The following is a 22,258-nucleotide window of genomic DNA, read 5'->3' on the forward strand; positions in this document are numbered from 1 at the left end:
CTCAATTCTACATCAACTCTAATCATACTGCTTTAGTCAATACTGAAAGTATTTAAGTAAATGTATTCATTCCATTATTAGAGATAACCACATCAAACACAAACCAAGCCATTATTTAGCAGCTTGTCTATATAACAACTGACTCAGAAATAACTACTTGCAGTTTAAAATTATTAAAAGAATAGTACTTCCCCCCATTTCCTTTTTGCTTTAATAGTTCGATGAGTATGTGGAGATAGGAGAGTAGTTTACACATTCCCATCTTAAAGGAAGTTCAGTATATTGCCATGTAGGCTTTATCTGTAAGAGTTAAAAAATTATTTCACCTACCTATATTTAATTTTAAAAACTACACAGAGGAGAGCACTGGATAAAACACTGGATATGCGAAAATAATGCTTTCTCATTTTTGGGGGATAACTTTTAAACATTCAGAAGCAATGGGACCAAATCTTCAAAGTTGTTCAAGACGTTAATTTATAGTCAGGCTATCAGGATACTAAAAGTACTTACATAATTGTATTGTTTGGTATCATTTCTTTAGAGACTTGGTTTAAAATTGAGGTGAATTTTAAATAAAGGAAGATGATAACTCTCTAAATAAGATATATAACAAGTATGAAAGTTATTTCAGAAATCAAAATAAGAATAATGTACATATATACATAAGTAAATCGACTCCCAAAGTACCACCTATGTTATAAAACCGGTTCAGTGCATGAACATGCCTGTTGTTTCATAATGTTTATCTGCTCTTTTTGCTGTTGCTTCTCCTCAGCAGTCATTATTGCTGTGATGAAAAGCCAAAACACAGGTATCGTCAGAAAAGGTACAAAGAAGAGAAGCCTCCTGTGAACTCCCCAGTACTCACTCTTCAAGTTTATGTTTTCGTTTAACTCACTCACCTTGTTGTTTTTTAGCTTCTTTGGCAATGCGAGCCTGTTCCTGCTTTTGGAGTTTTCTCAAAAGCTTTATTTGTGCTGCTTGTCGGGCTTTTTCTGAAAAACACAAAACATCAAGGAATACCTTTAACAACTTTACCTAACTGTTAACCTAAAAACAATTAACTATGTGAATGGCATCATGATAAAGGACATACTTAAGAAAATTTTTTAAAGTTAGATACCAGGTAGAAAAATGGTGTGGCAGAAAGTACCATCCTTACTTTCCTTTAGAAATTGCCCAACTTTTTCATCACATACAGCCCAAGCACACAAAAATGATGCTTCTCTTAATCCTCATCACAGAAGCTAATTTAAGTACATTTTTTTTCACATTTCACATAATCCCTGTCTAGGAGGAAAGTAGCTGCTAATATGTAAAAAGAATGATTTAGCTTCAGTCTTAAAAATAACAATAAAGCAAAAGAACTCAAAATAGAATACAAAGCCCCCCTCCAAACATGGTATTTCACTCAGCTATAAAAATGGGAAAGTTTCTGAATCCAGTGATAATTGCATTTATGAAACAGAGGGACTAAATCTAAATAAAAATAATACAGAATATCAACAAGGTTTAAGGACAATCTAGTTCTCATTATTTTCAAGGACAAATTTATGAAACTGGGAGAGATCTACATACTTAGTGGCCCCAATTCTTCATTCCTCCCTTTATCCATGTTACTTGCAAATGGGACTCTGCAGTTCCTTTCATCAAGAAGTGAAATCTACTTTCTTGTCCCTTGATACTAACTTCAGACACGTGATCTTTGACCAAAAGGATGTTAGCAGTTGTAACTGCAAGTGCATGTTTCAGAGTGTACTCTGAACTTGTACAAGTGTAGTTTCACTCTTCTGTCTTGACCTTTATCATCAGGACATGTTAAGGCTACGCTGCCAGAGGCTGGAACACAGGGAGTCAGCTGACTCCACACACGTGAACAAAGCCAGGTAAGATCAGAAGAGCTGCCTACCTTACCTGCGGTGGACTCTATCAGCCTGACCGATTACCACGTGGCATTGTTCACCACTGAGTTTTGCGGGTGCTTGTTTCCCAGCATTACTGTGGCAATAGGTGACTGATACAGAAAGCTTGTAATGTCATGCTTTCTTCTGCTGGCAAACTTGGTCAGAATACTTCTAACTATAAAAGTGGTCTATCATAACATCATTTACAAAATCACTCTAGAACACTTAACATTAGATATTGCTTTAAATTTTTGTAGCAGATGAAGCGTTTTAAGAGACCTATATATTATATTCTCATTAGTAATGAATATACTTGACTAAAACCCAAATCACTTGAACTCTACTAATAATCATTTATTGACCTGCCATATTAAATTTACATGATCTTGTTTAATCTTCATAACAACCTTACAGGATATGCAACATTACACACAGGTTACAAATGAAATAACTAAGACTCATAGAGGTTAAATTGCAGAGCCAAGATATAAACCCACGTCTGACTCCAGGTCTATATATGCTACTAGTCCTAAAAACCTTTAAGAAAATGTAAATGCCTTGAGATTTTAAAAAGGACTTAACCATATGTTCTGTGACAGCTGAGAAACTCTGTAATGTATATGGTGTGTATTTGTGTGTGAATATATCAGCAATTTCAAACTCTACACAAGTGCACAGTTAACTTTTATTTTTAAACCCTTGGGACAGAAAAACACTAAAAAGTTCAACTCGCTATCTTTTCACCTTAGCAAGGAAGACATAATTTTGGTAAGTCATTAAAAATTCATATAGCTTAAAATTTTTTATTATGAGCAGTTAGAGAAGATGGGAAAAATAGGTTAAAAAATCAGGCACACTATGGAGGAAGTACGAGAAGTTAAGAGGCACAGAAACTTCACCCAGGCTCTGAGGAATAAGCTACTAGCAGCATCTCATTTATTTGGTTTATGACTGTTGAATATATGATCTGTTATGACTAACTTTTGAAATGGTAACTTGACAAGTATCTTTTATGCTTTACGAAATTACTTTCTTAGATATCAAAAAGAAAAGTTTACTTTTCAAATAAAGTGTTTAAACTTGTCTAAACCAGAATGTATCTAACAATTGGCAGCACTTTCCTTCTGCAGTGGCCTATCTTAAAACAATGAATCATTGTACAGCAATGGCATTTCAGATTCTATGATCAATAAAATTGACTGGTATATTATTAGATATATTAGAGCATTTGAGATATTAACAGTATTGGTCAATTAACAAGCTAGTTTGTTTATATAGTTTGAAAGTCTTTTTTATATGCAAACTGTCAGATTCTTATCTCTATTCTCTGAGAAGATAGAGAGCTCTCATTTCACATTCAAAATCCACACTTATTTTATTTTATTGTTCTAAACCTTCCTTCAAATTAAGTTGTTTTACAAGCCTAGATGAGTCCAACTAGGATAATAAAATATGACAGAAACTTCTAGAATCTCCTCTGACAACACCCCAAAGTGTTAATGTAGAAGTCTTTCAGAATAAAAGGGGTAATAAGGTGACTCATTTCTACTTTCTTTCCTTCCCGAGAAAGAACATGCATATTATACCAAATATACTTGTAAATATTAATAACATTTACTTACATTAACTATTAAATATTTATACACATGTTGAGAAAAAACATGCACATAGGTCAAAGATAACATAATTTACAAAATGCAATATAATACAAGGGAGAGCTACGTCATAGAATACAGACCAATTTGATATCTAAAAGGGGAGAAAACACTGGGCAAAAGTTGAGTGATTACCTTCTATTTTGTTAAAATAAAATTAGTTAATTTTGCAAATCTGAAGTTGCCATTTTGAATACTAAGCATGAATGGTACTTGTGATAGAGATGCAAAACAGGCGTGAAAATCCCTTGCTTTGGTTATCAGTTAATTTCAAGCTTTCCTATTTTATGTAAAAAATGCACACTTCCACTATTATACATTCTTCAGAAAAGTCAGTGGTTTATTGACAATACTAATTTTAAAAATTCATCATGTATGTATATATCTTCATATATTAACATTTTTTAAACCTCCTCGACTAACTATTTAGGAGAGATTAAGGTCTTAATAGTAACCCAATGAAATAACACATAAAGTACTAAATTAACGTACTAAAGGAGACAAAAACCTACAGGACATTAAGTTACAGGCCAGGCAGTTAACTTATATGCCACTGGTGGAAGTATGAATTGGAACAACCTCTTTGGAGACAATATTTGCCTGCTTTCTACCAAAATTGAAAATGCACATACCCTTGGAGTAGAGATTCTATCTCTAAAATTTTATACTGTGGATAGCCATACCCGTCAAAGAATGAAGATATGTGTAATGTTTTTATTGCAGCATTGTTTGCGATAGCAAAGATCAGGAAATAGCTGCAACGCTCATCGAAGGAGACTGAGTAAGTGAAGTATGGTAGAGCCATACTTTGCCTCACCTACTATTCAGCCACTGGAAGGGTAAGGTTGATTTTTAAGTGCTGTATAGAAAGATGCTCAAGAAAAATTAAGTGCAAAAAAACAAAGCTGAATGGTATATACACCAGTAAGTTCATTCATTTTAGAAATCAAAAAGAACATATACATATATGAACATCACATATGCGTGTGTACACATAAGTATGTGTTTGAATGTGTGTCTGTGAGTGTATGTACACACTTCTAGGTAGACTACCAAAACCCTGTTAATTATGATCCAACTTGTGAGTGTCTTTTATTTTAAAGTCAGTGAGAGTCAATGTCTTATTTTAAAGCATTATGCTCTATGAGCTTTCATCATGCACACTTGTTTTATAATGAAAACAACAGAGCTACAGAGAAGTCAGTATTATAATGGTGTATACAATACATAGAAGTCAGTCACGCTTTCCCTCCCGAAAAAAAAAACTATGAGAAGTAGTAAAATCCTGTCAGTCTTTTAAGTCAGTTTTTATTATTAAACCCTTATGGATATTATGTTTATGATACAAGCATGTATTGATATACATTTATATATATGCTTATGAATATAAGACATGAACACATTGATAGATATTGAGACAGCCTCAAGAGGCTTCACACTTGTAACTAGTTAATTCAAACTTCATAGCAGAACTATTTTATTTTAGTCAGCATTCTCTGTGTGAGACACAGCATGGGAACTTCATGTTGATAATTCATGATAATTTTGAATCATGAACACATTTGAGGTTACTTTGAGCACGTTGTACTTGATGAATGATACTTTCTGGTGATCTTAAGATACTTTTTGATCTAAGTTTATTAGTTGGGCATTTTGAAAATAAATGTTATATATCCAGGCTACAGAAGAACCCAAACTAAGACTTGCCACTAATTGGAGTTCTTAGACTGAAAATTTACTCCACAGATCCACATATTTTAGAGTTACTCCCTTGTACCACCGCAAGGAATTGGGAGCTGTTCAAATGAGTTTCCAGCCTGAAAAGTTCATCACCTACCTTTGTAATTCTAAACACACAGGGTATGATGTGTTTATGAGTATGATTCTTGAAAGGCGCTTATTAAATCAAAGAACTCCAGTTACCAGTGGGACTCCTTATTTTCTCATTTTATTTGAACACAATCACCTACCTTTTAGAAACTGAGAGTAGTTATCAATCAATCCTATGTCAAATACATGTAGAAATACTAAACACATTTTAGTACAGTTCTTACAGTGACAGATACATGTTCCCTACCTTGAGCTTGAAGTTGTCTTAACAATTTGGCATCTGTGTTATCTACACATTCAGCACCGCCAACATCAGGAGGCCGACCGCTTCGCTGTCTCACGCTGGTATCCTCTCCTGGTCGCTCTCCCTCTGGATCCGGTGGTCGTCCCCCATGAGCTTCCATTGCCCTCACACGGGGAATGGCATCCTCTTCTTTCAAAGGACACCACTGCATTCCCTTTTAAGTAACATTTTATAGAAATAAAATATTATCAACAAAATAAACACAAGTGATCAATATGTCAGAAAATTCTAGGTAAACCTACACATATTAATTTTTATAAAGCTGTTGTAACCTTTAAAAATTTTAGTTTCTAATTCAAGTTACATTTAGAATTGTTCATGGCTTTTGGTATATATTTGGTATTCTTACTTTAATGATTTCAACTTTAAATACACTGACAGATATATACCTGTACCTATAAACATATATAGACATACACCTTAATCACCATTTCTGAAACCATAATGACTGTAAAGTTGGCAGGTATTTGAAAAGATTAGTTGAGTGATGACACCTCTGAGACAGATTGCTCTCAGGAGCATCAGTTCAACCAAACATGAAGCTATCCAAATAACAAACAAAAGACTCTCTTTATAGAAAAAACACAGCTAATAAATCAAGAAGGAATGTAAGAGTCAGACTATTAGCATTTTGCAATATCTGATGAATTAATGGATCTAAGCATTACATTTGAATGGTTGCCAATCACCAAAAAAGGGAGACAACTGGACCTACAGCCTCTTGATGGAGGTTCACTTCATCACCTATAAACTAATCCTCCCCCTCCCAAAAAACGAAACCTGGAAATAATTAAGCCTCTAGATTAAATCACTGAAACTTAACAACGGGGAAAATTTACTTGCTGTATATATTAAACTACACGGCAAAATCCAGTCTGCAGGAAATCCCACAAATTACCCAGTTTATTCAACAAATAAATTTCAAGAAGTGAAAGCACTGTGGGAAGATTAAAGGGGCCTTAAAGGATGTATCAAACATGCCCAATGTTTGGATCTTACCTACATTTTGATTCAAATAGACAAACTGTCTGGAAATTCTGACAGTTAAGAATTTAAACAATGAAAATTTTGAACAATGTCTGATATTTGATGATATCAAGAAGTTATCATTTTAAATTATGATAATGGTATTCTGATACTTTTGTAGAAAACAAGAATTCTTATCTTTTAGATATACTTGCAGATGAAGTACAATGTCTAAGATTTGCTTCATCAGATTATGGAAGAGGAGGAGTAGATGGGAATATATGTAAAACAATATTGTTCATATGATAATTTCTAAAGCTGATGATAGGTACATCATGTACATTATTTTGTCTACTTTTGTGGTATTTCAGATTTCCCACTTTAACTCTCCTCAAGGAAACACATACACCAGCATAATGCTAGTGTATTACAGGAATAAGCCTGCTTAGTCCATAGGTAATAATCAAGAGCTGGTTGTCCTCCGTAAGGCAATCAAAACAAATACACTGTTACATGACCTTATTTAGAGTCCAAAGTAGTATGTCCAGACATAGGAAAAGCATCCTTTCAAAATACCCTTTCCAAAACAATTTTTAAATTACCTTATACTTCTTTCTTGACAGAGAATTCCTTTGGTGTGAACGTTAAGAAAATTTTTAAATGTTTCTTATTCCTTCAAAGAACCTCAAAGCAGGATTCAACCTGAACCACTCTGGGCACTTCTGCAGCCAGAGACAGCAGTCCTGACTGCCCTTTATGCTGTGGTGCCAGGCTCAGAATCATGGCATATGATGACCTCACACAGTGGGTGCCATGGACACAAGCACTGCTCTTGCCCCCATCATGGAGGACAGTTAGACCCCACAGTCCAAGCACCGTGCTTTGTCCGAGGCATTTTGAATGCACTGTTTACTTTAATCTTCATAATCATTTTACCTAGGAAGGTGCGTTTTACTGTCCCTGTATTACCATTGAGGGAATCACACACCAAGTGAGGTTAAATCATTTCCTGATGTGCACTGGCAATAAGGAACAGAAATGTGTGATTTGAACCCAGGACTGTCTCTCTCTAAAACCTGGGGTATTAGCCACTACATGTACTTCACTGCTATTACAAAGACATTTTTATACTTGATACTGATCACAATATTCAGGCATGAAAGCATAGTCAAGATGATGTTATGGCAGGGTTACGGAAAAAACCAATGCATATATTCAGAGTCTATATGTTAAAAAAATACCTATACTAAATCTTTTCAGTAATTCCCATTTTAATATTAATTCTGAGGAGAGAATTTTTGCTGAGAATTCAAATGAAGTCAGTAGGATCAGCAGTTGTACTAAGTACATTTTTACACCATAAAACACTAAGAAGGAAGCCAGCAGAACAGTTTTCTGTTCAACAGCATGGGGAGCTTTTGATTGAATTTCAAGGGTGTAATCAATTAATCTTTTTTTAATCCAGTTATAATATTTAATAGTTATATTTTACTCAGTTAGGAAAATATACCTGTGTCCAGAAGGGAACAGATTATGTTGATGTCCAAAATTCACCTGACAAATGACATCATTTACATTCTTGCTTTTGGCATTTATAAATAAATACTTTCTAAGGGTGATTCATGTAACCAGCTATCTTCTGACTCCAGGATTTCATAAAATGAGAACTGGATTGCTAGGAAAATCTCAAGCTTGTATTAAAACTTTAATTCACTCAACAGTCAAAACAATTGTAGGTGATGAAAAAAACAAGTATTTTTCTCAATAAACTTTTCCTTAGAAAAAGCAAATACAATTTATATCATTTGATTCCTATGCTTTTTCATCATTCAGAAATAATGCATAAAAAGTTTATTCTTTTTTTAATTTCTAAGACTAAGATAGTAAATGGTTTCTGAAAATAATCTTTAAGATTTAAAAGAAACAGAATAAAGAGAAAAAAGATGACTAAGAAGATAGAGATGGTGACAGATCAAGCCTTTTATAACATTATAATTCTCCTTTCTACAGTTACTAATTTATATCACTAGCAGTAACACACTCATTTGTATAAATACTATGGTGAGAGAGAAAAAAAGGTTTATGTTTTTTCAGACTGAATGAAATAATCATAGTAAATGAGTAAAATTCACTCTACACTGTAACACATACCAGTATACTATTAGGCTGTAATGCATCATCACAAAGACAGTTTCCACTACTTAAGACACTTGAGGCACCTACTCTATACAGGCACATTCTCTACAGAGGTTAAGTGGGAGAGCGTTCTCTCCTCAAAGGACAAGCATCTCTACCTAGGACCTCAGACTCGGGTCACTCTGACTCAGGCGATCCCAGAACGTCACCTTGAGTAGGTGATGAGTCTGAAAAAGGATGCAGAGGTCGGGACAGAAAGTTGTCTCAAATGCCCACTTAACAAATAAAGATGGTCTGAGTTAGGGCCTGAGAACTAGAGCTAGAAAAGCAGGTAAATAATGAGGCTCTTTTCTTGGAGAGAGGACTGCCTGGATGTGAGGGAAAGAAGCCCAACTGGACACCAGGCAGGTCTGAAGTGGCCTCTAAGTAACATGGAAAAGGCAAAGAGCAGTAAAGTTTTCTTCCTGAACGAACTCAAGATAGAAGATGGAGAAATACTTGAGGAAAATGGCAAATAAATCTATTGCTCTCAAGTATTTCAAGATTAGAAAAATTACCTCAAATGAATTGATTTTAGAATGTTTCCATTATTCAGAATTTTTTTAAGATTATGAAATTTTATTTAAATGTGAGTTTCTATTTCAACACTCCCATTACTCTTCATAAATGATACTCCAAAGTATAGCTAAACGTCTCATGAGCAACTGGTCTGTGTTCACTGTGCCTTGTGGACACTGAGCTGTCTAAGTAACTGGACTTCCTGTCTCACTGACAACCAGAGTCCCCTGTCCACCAGCCCGTGTTCAGGTCTTAATAGGACGTGTGATCAAGTCTCACTTGTGCTTTTATATCGTCGCTGTCTTTATGTTCCTTTTGTTGCTCCCATTTTTGTTTGAGTTTATATACTTCAGGATGGTTTAATGGGGGGGAGGGGGAAGCAGTAAATAAGGAAATGAGGGAACCCAATCCACCAAAAGTCAGTTTTCACTAAATGATTTGCCAACTCACTGAGATTTCTCTTTTTTGAAGCATACTTGCATATAGTAAAACGGATAAATCTTAGGTACAGAGTTTGAGGGGTTTAGACAAATGTATACATGCATGTAATCCACACACTAATCAAACTGAAGAACAATGCCATCACATGAGAAAGAGCCAATATATTCTAACCTCAAGTTTGGGGATTTAAAAAAAACCTATTCTGAAGTATAATAAACTTCAGAATAATAAACACATCCACTTAAAGTGTACAATTTGATCACATTTACATATATTATTCAATCATGAATCCACAATCACAATCAAGCAAAAAGCATTCCGATTACCTCCCAATGATTCCTTCAGCCCCTTTACAGTGCAGTTTTCTCTCTACTCCTGGCCACAGGCAACTACTAATTTGCTTTTTGACAACATAGTTTTCTTTTTCTGGACATTTATAAAATGGGAATCATACAATATGTACACTATTTCATCTGACTTCCTTCCTTCAGCCTAATTAGTTTAAGATTCATTGATAATGTGTGTATCAACACTTCTTTCTCTTTTTATTAGAAAGTGGTATTTCCTTATATAGATGTACCACTTTTTAAAATCCACTCTCCAGTTAGTGGGTATTATTTCTAGTTTCGGGCTGTTGTGAATGAAGCCACTATGAACATTTGAATCATTTCCATGTGGGTATATTTTTCCATTTGTCTTAGGTAAGTACTAAGAAGTGGGATTGCTAGGAGATACAGTGTTTATTTTTAGGAATTTCTAAAGTGCTTGTATTGTTTCATATTCCCACTTGCAATGTTGAGAGTTCCAAATGCTTCAAACTCTTGCCAACGTTTGTTATTATTAGTCTTTAAATGTAGCCATTGAATGGGTTAGTCTACTGGTATGTATTTATGCTTTTAATTTGCATTTTGAGATAATCCCAGTTATCAATCTTTAATTTATGCATTGCGCTTTGGTGCTAACAACTCTCCACCTACTCCTACTCCTGAATAGTTCTGTGTTCTCTTCTGAAACTCTTACACTTCACATGTTGGCTTATGATCAATTTTGAGTTCATTTTTTTTGTTTGTTTGTTTGTTTGAGAGGGCATCTCTCATATTTATTGATCAAATGGTGGTTAACAACAATAAAATTCTGTATAGGGGACTCAATGCACAATCATTAATCAACCCCAAGCCTGATTCTCAACAGTCTCCAATCTTCTGAAGCGTAACGAACAAGTTCTTACATGGTGAACAAGTTCTTACATAGTGAATAAGTTCTTACATGGTGAACAGTGCAAGGGCAGTGATATAACAGAAACTTCCAGTTTTGATCACGCATCATGAACTATAAACAATCAACTCAGATATGATTATTCATTTGATTTTTATACTTGATTTATATGTGAATCCCACATTTCTCCCTTATTATTATTATTATTATTTTTTAAAATAAGATGCTGAAGTGGTAGGTAGATGCAAGATAAAGGTAGAAAACATAATTTAGTGCTGTAAGAGGGCAAATGTAGATGATCAGGTCTGTGCCTATAGACCAAGTATTAATCCAAGCTAGACAAGGGCAACAAAACATCGATGTATGCAGAAGATTTCTCTCAAAACAGGGGGTGAGGTTCTAAGCCTCACCTCTGTTGATCCCCAATTTCTCACCTGATCGCCCCCCTGCGACTGTGCCTGTCTTAGGTTGTTCCTCCCTTGAGGAATCTTACCCTTCTCTGGCTAACCAGTCATCTTCCGGAGCCATACAGGGAAATGTAAAGTTGGTAAGTGAGAGAGAAGCAATATTCTTTGAAAAGGTTAGCTTTATACTTCTTTGCGGATTTATGCCCTGTGGCTTCTATGCCCAGCATTTGTCTTGAGGTATCTTTACCACTTGGAAGAATTACGATACTCAGTAATTTTCGATATGAGGCACGAATTCTACTTAAGGGTTGTAATTAGGAAGGAAGAAGAAAAGCTACCGAAGTAGCAGACAGAAGAAAACATGGGAAGATTGATTATTTCTTTGACATATCTTCTTGTAGAGTAACATAAGCATGTATAGGTTTTAACAAACTACTAACTAAATTGCGTACACACATTAACAAAATAGGAATACAGCTACATAACAAAAGCAGACCTACAATTACCAGCCATATCCCTTACTCAGATTTTTTTTGCTGTTGTTTTGTTCTTTAGGTTTTAGTATCACCAAAACTTTGCTTCAAGTATTTCCTCACAGATCTGCAGTCCTAGGCAACTGTCAATTTCTCACATTAATATTTCGGATGCCTAGCACTTCCTGACTGATCAATGTTATATAAATGAATGAATGAACTTACATTTTTCAGAATTGCGAACTGTACCTATTCTAGGCCTTGCCTGAAATACCTGGGGTGAATGTTTTAAACCTGGATTAAGGTATCTGATCTGACGGTTTTAGGTCTGTTAGTCTTTCAGTGAATTGATCATTTACCAAATTATTTCTGGCTAAACAATTTTCAGTAAATTTAACTATAGCTCAAATAAAACAAAGTTACCCTCTTTTTTTAAAAAAAAAAACCACCTTTCTATTTGTAAGTGCACTTCCAAAATCCTTTATTTCCTGGTAATTAGTTTATAAAAAGACTTTTCGAATATCATACCTAAAAGAGAATTGATCTTAAAGGCCTGCTTATATATATATATGTATATGTATACATATATATACATATATATATATTCTTCACATTGCAGAAGAGGGAATTAAGGCCTAGAAAAGTAGGCTACAGAGGGGATTCTGAGAGACTGTGGAACAGAAAATCCCTGGGATCACCTCTTCTCATGTACACACCTAGGAAACTACATGCAATATGCCCCACTCTGGAAATAACCTAAAGAAAAAACAGAACTTCCATAGCTAACGACAAGAAGAGGCCACACTGAGAAGGGTAAAAGGGCAGAGCTGTGGTCAGCCCCATCTCCTGTCCTGCCCCACCCCCCATGAATGAGAGGGAGCAGGCATGGAGGGTGAGGGGATGAAGCCTACACCAGGGCCGCCCCGGGAAGACGAGCCCTCTGGCTTTGAGAATCAGTGTGGCTGAACTCTGGGACGGCCAGAGGACTCTCGGAGGCCTAGCCTCTGCTCCTGGAGGACGGGTGTGCTGATGATCCATCTGAGACCCAGCAGTTTGAAAAGCACCTAAATTATATGTGATTTATGGATTAACATTGGGATGTGTGTCAGAGGGATGGGATATGCTGGAGATGTATCCAGGGGAAGAGGGGCTGTGGGGTGCCATTTTTTCTTGCCGTCCCTCAGCCTAGCTGGCCAGACACTTACAGGAGTCTGTTCTGACACTCTCTGTGGTACTCAGCAAAGGCCGTCCTAAGAGGGAAGTATACTGCGATACAGGCCTACCTCAGAAAAGAGGAACAGTCCCATATAAACAGTCTAAACTCACAGTGAAACTACAAAAAGATGAACAAATGAGGGCCAAAGTCAGCAGAAGGAGGGACATAAGATTAGAGCACAAATACATAAAATCGAGAAAGATAAAACAGAAAGAATCAATGAAAGTGGGAGCTGTTTCTTAGAGAAAATAAACAAAATAGGTAAGTCCCTAGCCAGACTTAACAAGAAAAAAAGGACTCTACACAAGTAAGCAGAATCAGAAATGATAAAGGAAGAAGCACTATGGGCACCACAAAAATACAAAGAATGATAATAGAATACTATGAAAAATCATATGCTAACAAACTGGATAACCTAGAAAAAATGGACAACTTTCTAGAAAAATACAACCTTCCAAGACTGACTCAAGAAAAACAGAAAATCTGAACAGACCAATTACCAGCAACAAAACTGAACTGGTAATCAAAAAACTACCTAAAGAACAAAACCCCCAGATCAGATGCCTAAACCACTGAATTTAATGAAACGTTTAGAGAAGACCTAACACCCATCCTCCTCAGTTTGCCAAAAAGTAGAGGAGGAGGGAATACTCCCAAACTCATTCTATGATGCCAGCATCACTCTAATACCAAAACCATGCAAAGACACCACAAAATAAAGAAAATTACACACCAATATCCCTGATGAACATAGATGCAAAAATACTCAACAAAATATTAGCAAACAGAAATCAAAATTATCATCAAAAAGATCATCCACCATGATCAAGTAGCATTTATTCCAGGGATTCAAGGATGGTACAATATGACAAAAGCCATCAACAAAAAGAAGGACAAAAACCACATGATCATCTCCATGGACGTTGAAAAAGCATTCAACAAAATTCAACATCCATTCATGATATAAACTCTCAACAAAATGAGTATAGAGGGCAAGTACCTCAACATAATAAAGGCAATATATGATAAACCGACAGCTACCATCATACTAAACAGCGAGAAGCTGAAAGCCTTTCCTTTTAAGATCAGGAACAAGACAAGGATTCCCACCCTTCTCACTTTTATTCAACATAGTTCTGGAGGTCCTTGCCACAGCAATTAGACAACACAAAGAAATAAAGGGCATACAGATTGGTAAGGAAGAAGTTAAACTTTCACTGTTTGCAGATGACATGATATTGTACATAAAAAGCCCTAAATAATCCACTTCAAAACTGCTGGATCTAATATCTGAATTCAGCGAAGTTGCAGGATACAAAACTAATACACAGAAATCTCTTACATTCCTATACACTAATGATAAATGAGCAGAAATAGAAATCAGGAAAACAATTCCATTCACATTTACATCAAAAAGAATAAAATACCTAGGAATAAACCTAACCAAGAAGTAAAAGACATATACTCTGAAAACTACAAGACACTCATGAGAGAAATTAAAGAAGATACCAACAAATGGAAACACATCGTGTGCTCATGGATAGGAAGAACTGATACTGTCAAAACGGCCATCTTGTCTAAAGCAATCTACAGATTCAATGCAATCCCTATCAAAATACCAACAGCATTCTTCAATGAACTACAGCAAATAGTTCTAAAATTTGTATGGAACCATAGAGAACCCAAATAGCCAAAACAATACTGAGAACAAAGAAAAAGTGGAGGGTTGGGGGGATCATGCTCCCCGACTTCAAGCTCTACTACAAAGCCACAGTGATTAAGACAATTTGGTACGGGCACAAGAACAGACCCATACAACAATGGAACAGACTAGAGAACTCAGATATCAACCCAAGCATATATGGCCAATTAATATAAAATTAAGGAGGCATGGACACACAATGGATAAATGACACCCTCTTCAACAACTGGTGTTGGCAAAACTGGACAGCTACATATGCAAGAGAATGAACCTGGATTGTTGTCTAATCCCATACACAAAAGCAAACTCAAAATGGATCAAAGACCTGAATGTAAGTCATGAAACCATAAAACTCTTAAGAAGAAAACGTAGCCAAAAATCTCTTGAATATAAACATGAGCAATTTTTTCCTAAACTCATCTCCTCAGGCAAGGGAAACAAAATAAAAAATGAACAAATGGGACTACAACATGTTAAAAAGCTTCTGTACAGCAAAGGACACCATCAGCAGAACAAAAATGCATCCTACAGTATGGGAGAATATATTTGTAAATGACATATCCGACAAGGGGTTAACATCCAAAATACATGACTCACACATCTCAACACCCAAAAAGGAAATAACCATTTTAAAAAATAGGTGGAAGATATGAACAGACACTTCTCCAAAGAAGAAATTCAGATGGCAATCAGGCACATGAAAAGATGATCCACATTGCTAATTAACAGGGATATACAAATTAAAACCACAATAAAGTATTCATCTCATACCAGTTAGGATGACTAACATCAAAAGATCAGGAACAACAAATGCTGGCGAGGATGGGGAGAAAGAGGAACAGTCCCACACCGCTGGTGTGAATGTAAAGTAGTTCAACCATTGTGGAAAGTAGTATTGAGGTTCCTCAAAAACTCAAATTAGAAATACCATGTAACCTGGGAATTGCACTCCTAGGAATGTACACAAAGAAAACAAATTCTCAGATTCAAAAAACATATGCAACCACCCTCCCCCGTGTTTATTGCAGCACTATTTACAATAGCCAAGAAATGGAAGCAACCTAAGTGTCCATCAGTAGATGAATGGATAAAGAGGAGGTGGTACATATACACAATAGAATGCTATTCAACCATAAGAGAGAAGTAAATCCCACCATGTGGAAAAACAAGGAGATAGAGGGTATTATGCTCAGTGACATAAGCCAGGTGGAGAAAGACAAGTACCAAATGATTTCACTCATCTGTGCAGTGTTAACAACCAAGCAAAAACTGAAGGAACATAACAGCAGCAGACTCACAGAACCCAAGACTGGACTAATGGTTGCCAAAGGGAAAGGAACTGGCGAGAGTGGGTGGGAAGGTAGGGAGAAGGGGAGTAATGGGCATTATGATTTGCACCCATAACATAGTCGGGGGACGAGGAAGACAGTAAAGCACAGAGTAGTGACTCTATAGCATCTTAGTACGCTGATGGACAGTGACTGTAATGTGGTATGTGGTGGGGACGTGATAATGGGGGGAATCTAGTAAGCACAATGTTGCTCATGTGACTGTGTATTAATGATACCAAAATAAAATAAATAAATATTTGATGAAAGAATAAATGAATGAAAAAAAGAGAACACTTGCTGTACAAGAGATTCCGGTAACCGGAGAGCTTCGCTGGAGAATTCTACCAAACTCTTAAAGAATTAATGTAAATCTTTCTCAAAATCTTCCAAAAAACTGAAGAGTACAGAGCACTTCCAAGCTCACTCTATGAGGCCACCACTACCCTGACATCAATTCAGATTAGGATGCCATGAAAAAACATGACTGCAGACCAATATTCTTATTGAAAATAGAATGCAAAATTCTTACTATGCTGATGCACAGTGCCTGTAAAGGGGTATGTGTTGTGGACTTGATAAGGGGGAATGTAGTAACCACACTGTTGCTCATGTGAAACATTCATTAAGACTATATATCAATGATACCTTCATAAAAATAATAATAATAAAATAGATAAGCATTTTCTAAAAATATAAGTAAACCAAATTCAAGGTCACATTAAAGGATTTTCCACATGACCAGCTGACACTTATCCCTAGGAGGCAAGAATAGTTCAATATGCAAATCATATGAGATAGTAGAAGTAAATGAAAAAAATCACATCATCTCAGTAGAGTCAGAATGCCACAAAATACAATATACTTTTACCATAAAAACTTGCAAGAAACAGAGAGAAGGAACAACCTCAGCATGATAATGTCCATATACAACAAACCTATAGTTAACATTATACTCAGCAGTGAAACATTGAAAGCTTCCCCTCTAAGGCCAAGAAGACAAGGACTCTTGAGCCTGCACATAATGATGTTGCAGAACTTTGGACTCCAACCCAAGTGAGGTCATGAAAATGACAGAAAGTCTATGGTCCAGAATGCAGACATGTTTTTCTCATAGTTGATGCACATACTGATATTTAAAGCTGGTCTGCAGGTAAGAATTATCAACAATTTTGATTTCCTAATGTGGGTCATGTAGTATTTCTGTGGTAAATTATGCCTCTAATTGGAAAAATACAGTGGACAACTCTCTATGATGGTGCAAATGTAGTGGTGCAGTGACCACTGGAAAATCTGAATGAAGGAATATCAGGGATAGTGCAGGTTTTCTGTAAGTATGAAATTATCTGAAAACACTCTTCTAAATGACTGTGTTCATACTATGCCATTAAGTCAATCTGACCACAAAATATGTTACAGAGGAAGAGCTTCATTTACCCCAGATGAACCAAGTTGTAAAGCTAAACCTAATCAACCTTTTAAGAAACTGAACATTTAGAAGGCAGTACATGAGTATTGTATTGTTACTGTACCTTCAGTGTGACGGATAATTTGCGGAGCCTGGGGAAACACTGAGAACATTAAACCCTTTTTTCTATCATGATGCCTTTCCTCACCAGGCTACTATAAAAACCCTCTAACCCTTGCCACAGGGCACAGGACAGGGACAATGGCATTCCCTCTTACTGCCGCTCCTCCCGTTAAGGCCCATGGCGCCCCCAAACTACTGCATCCAGTCCTCTCCACGAGGCTGACGGAGGACAGAAGCTGGGGTCTCAGCTGTCATTTTGCTTCTTGCGTGGTGCTGCTCTGAGTCTGTCCCTGCAGGTATGACCCAGCAACATGAAGAGGGGACTGGAGAGAGAGAATCACCACTCTGGCTCTGTTGGGGTGGGATTCTCTTAGGACAAATTACTGGGCAAGCGGCAGGAAGGAGCAACGTGACCTTGAGGGGAATTCATGGTGCAGAGTTATGTGGGCTATGTGATGAAGAGACTAACCCCTGTGCTGCCGTAGGGGACTACATGTAATTGGTGCACTTTGACACAGGTTAACATGACTCAAAAGTTAATACATGGAATATCAAAGGAGAATATACACTATGCTGAATCCAAATCTTGATACAGAATATTATTAAATTGTATACAAATTAGCACTGTGGAATGATATTTTGAGTACTGGAAATAAATTTTAGGTGTCTCCTGACAATTTTAAGACTCTTCTGAAAACTGACAATTTAACCAAGCAGCATGATTATGAGTTCACTCGTTTTTAAAAACACAATGAGAGGATATAAATTTGAAAGTATGTTGTATGAATGTAAAACTTTAATAAGGCACACGGATATACTTCATGAATTTGAAAATTAAAAACAGTAAATTGAAAATATTTCTGGCTTTAGTACAAATATGTAAACTTGAAATATTACATTGTGAGATATAATACATACGCTCTTTAAATATTTAAGAGAAATTCAATTATTCCAATGTCATAGGAAATTAACCATTATGAGAATTAATAGACGCATTGGTAGAAAGCATCTGAATTCCATGGTCAGATACTGTCCACAATTCAAGCAGACAATCCCTGACTGTACACCTACTTCCCCTGTGTGTGAATCTGTGTCAGGCTTCCTCCATGAAAGCAATTCAGAAGAAGTAAATCCTACAGCATGCTATAAGTTTTATAGACATAGACACCCTTGTAAAATAAAGATTCTATACAATAGATATGAGAAACTAAAACAAAACCCCTGTGAATAGTCCAGAAAATTTTAGATTCCTTAAGTAATTAAGAAAACTTCCTCAGGAGTTGTAACACATAAAATACACAGTGCTAAACTCAGAAGCATGCTGGCACAGATAGACTCTCAAATTTAATGCAATTGATCATGATGAGATGATCATATGAATCATAAGCAAATGGTTAAAAAACAGCTCTAGTGAAAAACCAGGACAATATGTAATTCCTCATGCTTGTTAGAATACCTGTCATCTAGCTTACCAATAAAGAACATTAGGTAGAAAGTATATTAGAGGAATGTAAAGCTAAAGCAAGGTTTATGTACACTTTTTCTGAAGCTCAAAATAGACCAAAAAAGTAAAGGAATGAGCATGCTAAGAAGAAACTTGAATTTTCAATTATTACAAGAAGGAAGCACATCAAATAGGAAGGAGATTAGAAACATCTCACTGTTATCTCAGAAACCAAGACACACGAAAGTAAAGTTCCTTCAGATTTCTACTTGGAACCTGAGAAAATCTGTTTTCCATAAATGCATGTCATTTAGAAAAAGCAGCCAATGTTTTGCCTCTTAAGCGTTACAGTGATTTCAGTCCGAAAGATGTTTAGTGACTGTGCAGGCATTCCCTGTCTAATAAAGGCCCTCAGACATCTCATTGATATAGAAGACTGGGTCCATCAATTAGACCCACAGTATGGGAATCAGAATGTGTAAGTTAAGATGAAAGAAAATGGGGTTCGCAAACCAAGGTAAAGCAAACTAAAATGGCCCAGGACTCTGATTTCCCCCTCAAGGCCACAGACTGACTCTTGACTCACGTATCCTTGACTTGTTTTACAGGTATTTAGGCCCCACCAGATGAGCCACCTCCTGACAATGAGGAGCACGTGGACTCTAGCCTCAGTGGAGCCAGAAGGCTGACAGCTAACACTCCTCAAACAGTCCCGTCACCTCACCACGGACCCGTCAGAACAATGCCACAAGCTCATCACACATTCTGCAACCCTTTCCCATAACCTTTATAAGCCCTTGCTTAGAAGCCAATAGTGAGTGCAGGGCTTTAAGCTTTAGCTATCCGTTCTCCTTGCTTGGGGAACACCCACCTTCTTTCCCAATGTCAAAAAAACCACATCCCAAAGTCAGGGTTGGGTTTCACTGCTCAGGTCAGTGTTTTGCTTTGCTGTATGTTGGCTGAGTGGAAACAGGTTTGTTTCATTTGGTAACGACTTCACCTTAGATGGTTTTAAGAAGCATGCAGTAGGTGGCATGGAGAGAAAAGACATCATCATATTTTGATCTTCTAAACCTGACTCATGAAATTTGCTCACTCGAATCATGTATCAAAATAGGCAGATGCTCCCTTGGTTAATTTATGGATGTTTTAACAAATACATTCACACAGAGGTCTGGCAAAGAACATATTAGTGGAAGAAGATTTTAAAAATTATGTTCAACACTAATTCAGGAGAAATCATCAAGCACAATGATAATCCCGTTTGAAAATGACAAGCTACAAGGGATATTAACATACTGATAAGTTAGCTTTTCGAAAGCTAGGGACATTAAAGCATACTAAATTCTGGTTTGGCATCAATAAAATAGTAGAACTCAAAATAATGTTCTGAATTTTAATGTACTTAAACTTCCACTTTTCAGTGGATCTCAATTACTTTAATGTTGGAAAAGTAACAATACAGGTGAGTGAAGGGACTTACTAGGGTGTGACTTTTTTCTCTTTGCCTCAGGTTGCAGGGAACATGGGCTGGTCCCATTTCTTGATATGAATTTTATGACTGTGTATATGATGCTGAAGTGGCATTTCTCTACAGAAACAATCCTGAATCAGAATGATACAGAATAATATAAAGTTAATCCTTAGAAACCCTCAGTGAATGAGGAACATTGCGCATTAATTATTATGGGGTCAGATCCTTAAACATGATTCACACAAGGGCACAAAGCTCTAAGAGCTGGCTCATTCCTCACTTGATCTGCTTCCATAAAGCATTTTAAATTCACAAAATATTATTCTTTCTGGGCACACACTATGCCCCAGACCCTGGAGCTATTATATAATCTAATTCTGGTCTTTCATAACAGTTTTATTGTATAGATAACACCAGCCCTATTCACCTTTCTAAGAAATTTTATGCAACACACATAAAAAAAAAATGTTACAATACTATATGAGAACTTAAATAAAGGAAGCATTTAGGAATATGACAGGAAATGGCAGGTTCTGTACTTACTCTTTACAAAAACATCCAGAAGAAATCATGGCAAAGACCCATCTGCAGGTGTCAGGACCCCACGCAGGATGCATTTTCCTCCTGGTGGAGTGGGCTCCCAAGTCATCCCAAAGTTGCAGCCCAGCCTCCTGGGTCCTGCAGATACAAAAGTTCAATTCTTCATTCTAGCAAACGTACCAGGGTGCACAGGAGGAGCACACGTGCGAAATGCGTGCCAGAAAAGGCAGGATCAGGCCTCCGTAGCTCAAACGTAGTCACTACTGATGGTTGGAACCCTTCTTAGAAGTCCTGGTAAAGGGTTCAAATCCAATATATGTTTACTCAGTGAAAACAAATGGTGAAGTTCAAACAGAAATGGAGCCTGATGTTCTGTGCCCAGATGGGATCGCAAGATCAAAGTGAACATAAAAATTTCTGATTTTCAGTCAACCATTAACATATGATTGGAATATGTAAGAAACAGTATCATTTATATCCACCAAAACTAAAAAATGCAAAAATACAAATGCACAAATATAAATGCAACAAAATACTTGTAGATCTCTGGGGAAAAACATGTGAAACATTTTTGACAGCAATGAAAGAAAAAACAAAACAACAGAGATATACTGCCTATGAACAAAATTCCATTACTAAGATGTCCATTTTCCTGAAATTGACTTAGAGATCCCAAGTAATCCCAACAATAACCTTACCACACTATATTGCAGGAATTACAATTCATTTGATTACCCATTCATCTATACAATGATAAAGAAAAAGTTGAAATCAAATGTTAAAATTTCAAGCTTAACTGGACAGCTACAATAATTAAAGGAACATATTTAAAATGAATACACACAGGGACTCTCTTGCCCCTCCTGGTGTGAGCCACGAGCTCTGTCCTTTCGCTTTATCTCTAAATAAAAGCCTGTACTTTGCTCTCCTACCTTGAGTGTTTGTAAAGCTCGTTCTCCGGCTTCGTGAACAAAAACCTCGGCATCAGAATGACCCCAAACAACAAGTCTCCCAACCACAAAAGCACTGACACCTTCTCTGCCCTGATAGAAACCACTGAAGAAACACAACTTGACAGCTCTTGACTGAGACTTCATGGTAACTGTCCAAAGCAGCAATTTCATCCTAATG

General features: G+C 36.4%; 1 protein-coding gene across 1 annotated transcript; it reads right to left on the reverse strand.

Annotated features, from left to right (window-relative positions):
* Positions 1-698: 698 nt before the first annotated feature.
* On the reverse strand, positions 699-20,712 carry LOC130681263 (bromodomain adjacent to zinc finger domain protein 2B-like). The gene is made up of 4 exons (XM_057493899.1): positions 20,597-20,712; positions 5,640-5,850; positions 906-998; positions 699-790 (listed from the first exon to the last, which is right to left on the reverse strand). Exons 1-4 carry the CDS (start codon positions 20,651-20,653, stop codon positions 699-701), a joined length of 453 nt encoding a protein of 150 aa, XP_057349882.1. The 5' UTR covers positions 20,654-20,712.
* Between the last annotated feature and the right edge of the window lie 1,546 nt (positions 20,713-22,258).

The sequence above is a fragment of the Manis pentadactyla genome, chromosome 16, assembly GCF_030020395.1.
Source record: "Manis pentadactyla isolate mManPen7 chromosome 16, mManPen7.hap1, whole genome shotgun sequence".
NCBI lineage: Eukaryota > Metazoa > Chordata > Mammalia > Pholidota > Manidae > Manis > Manis pentadactyla.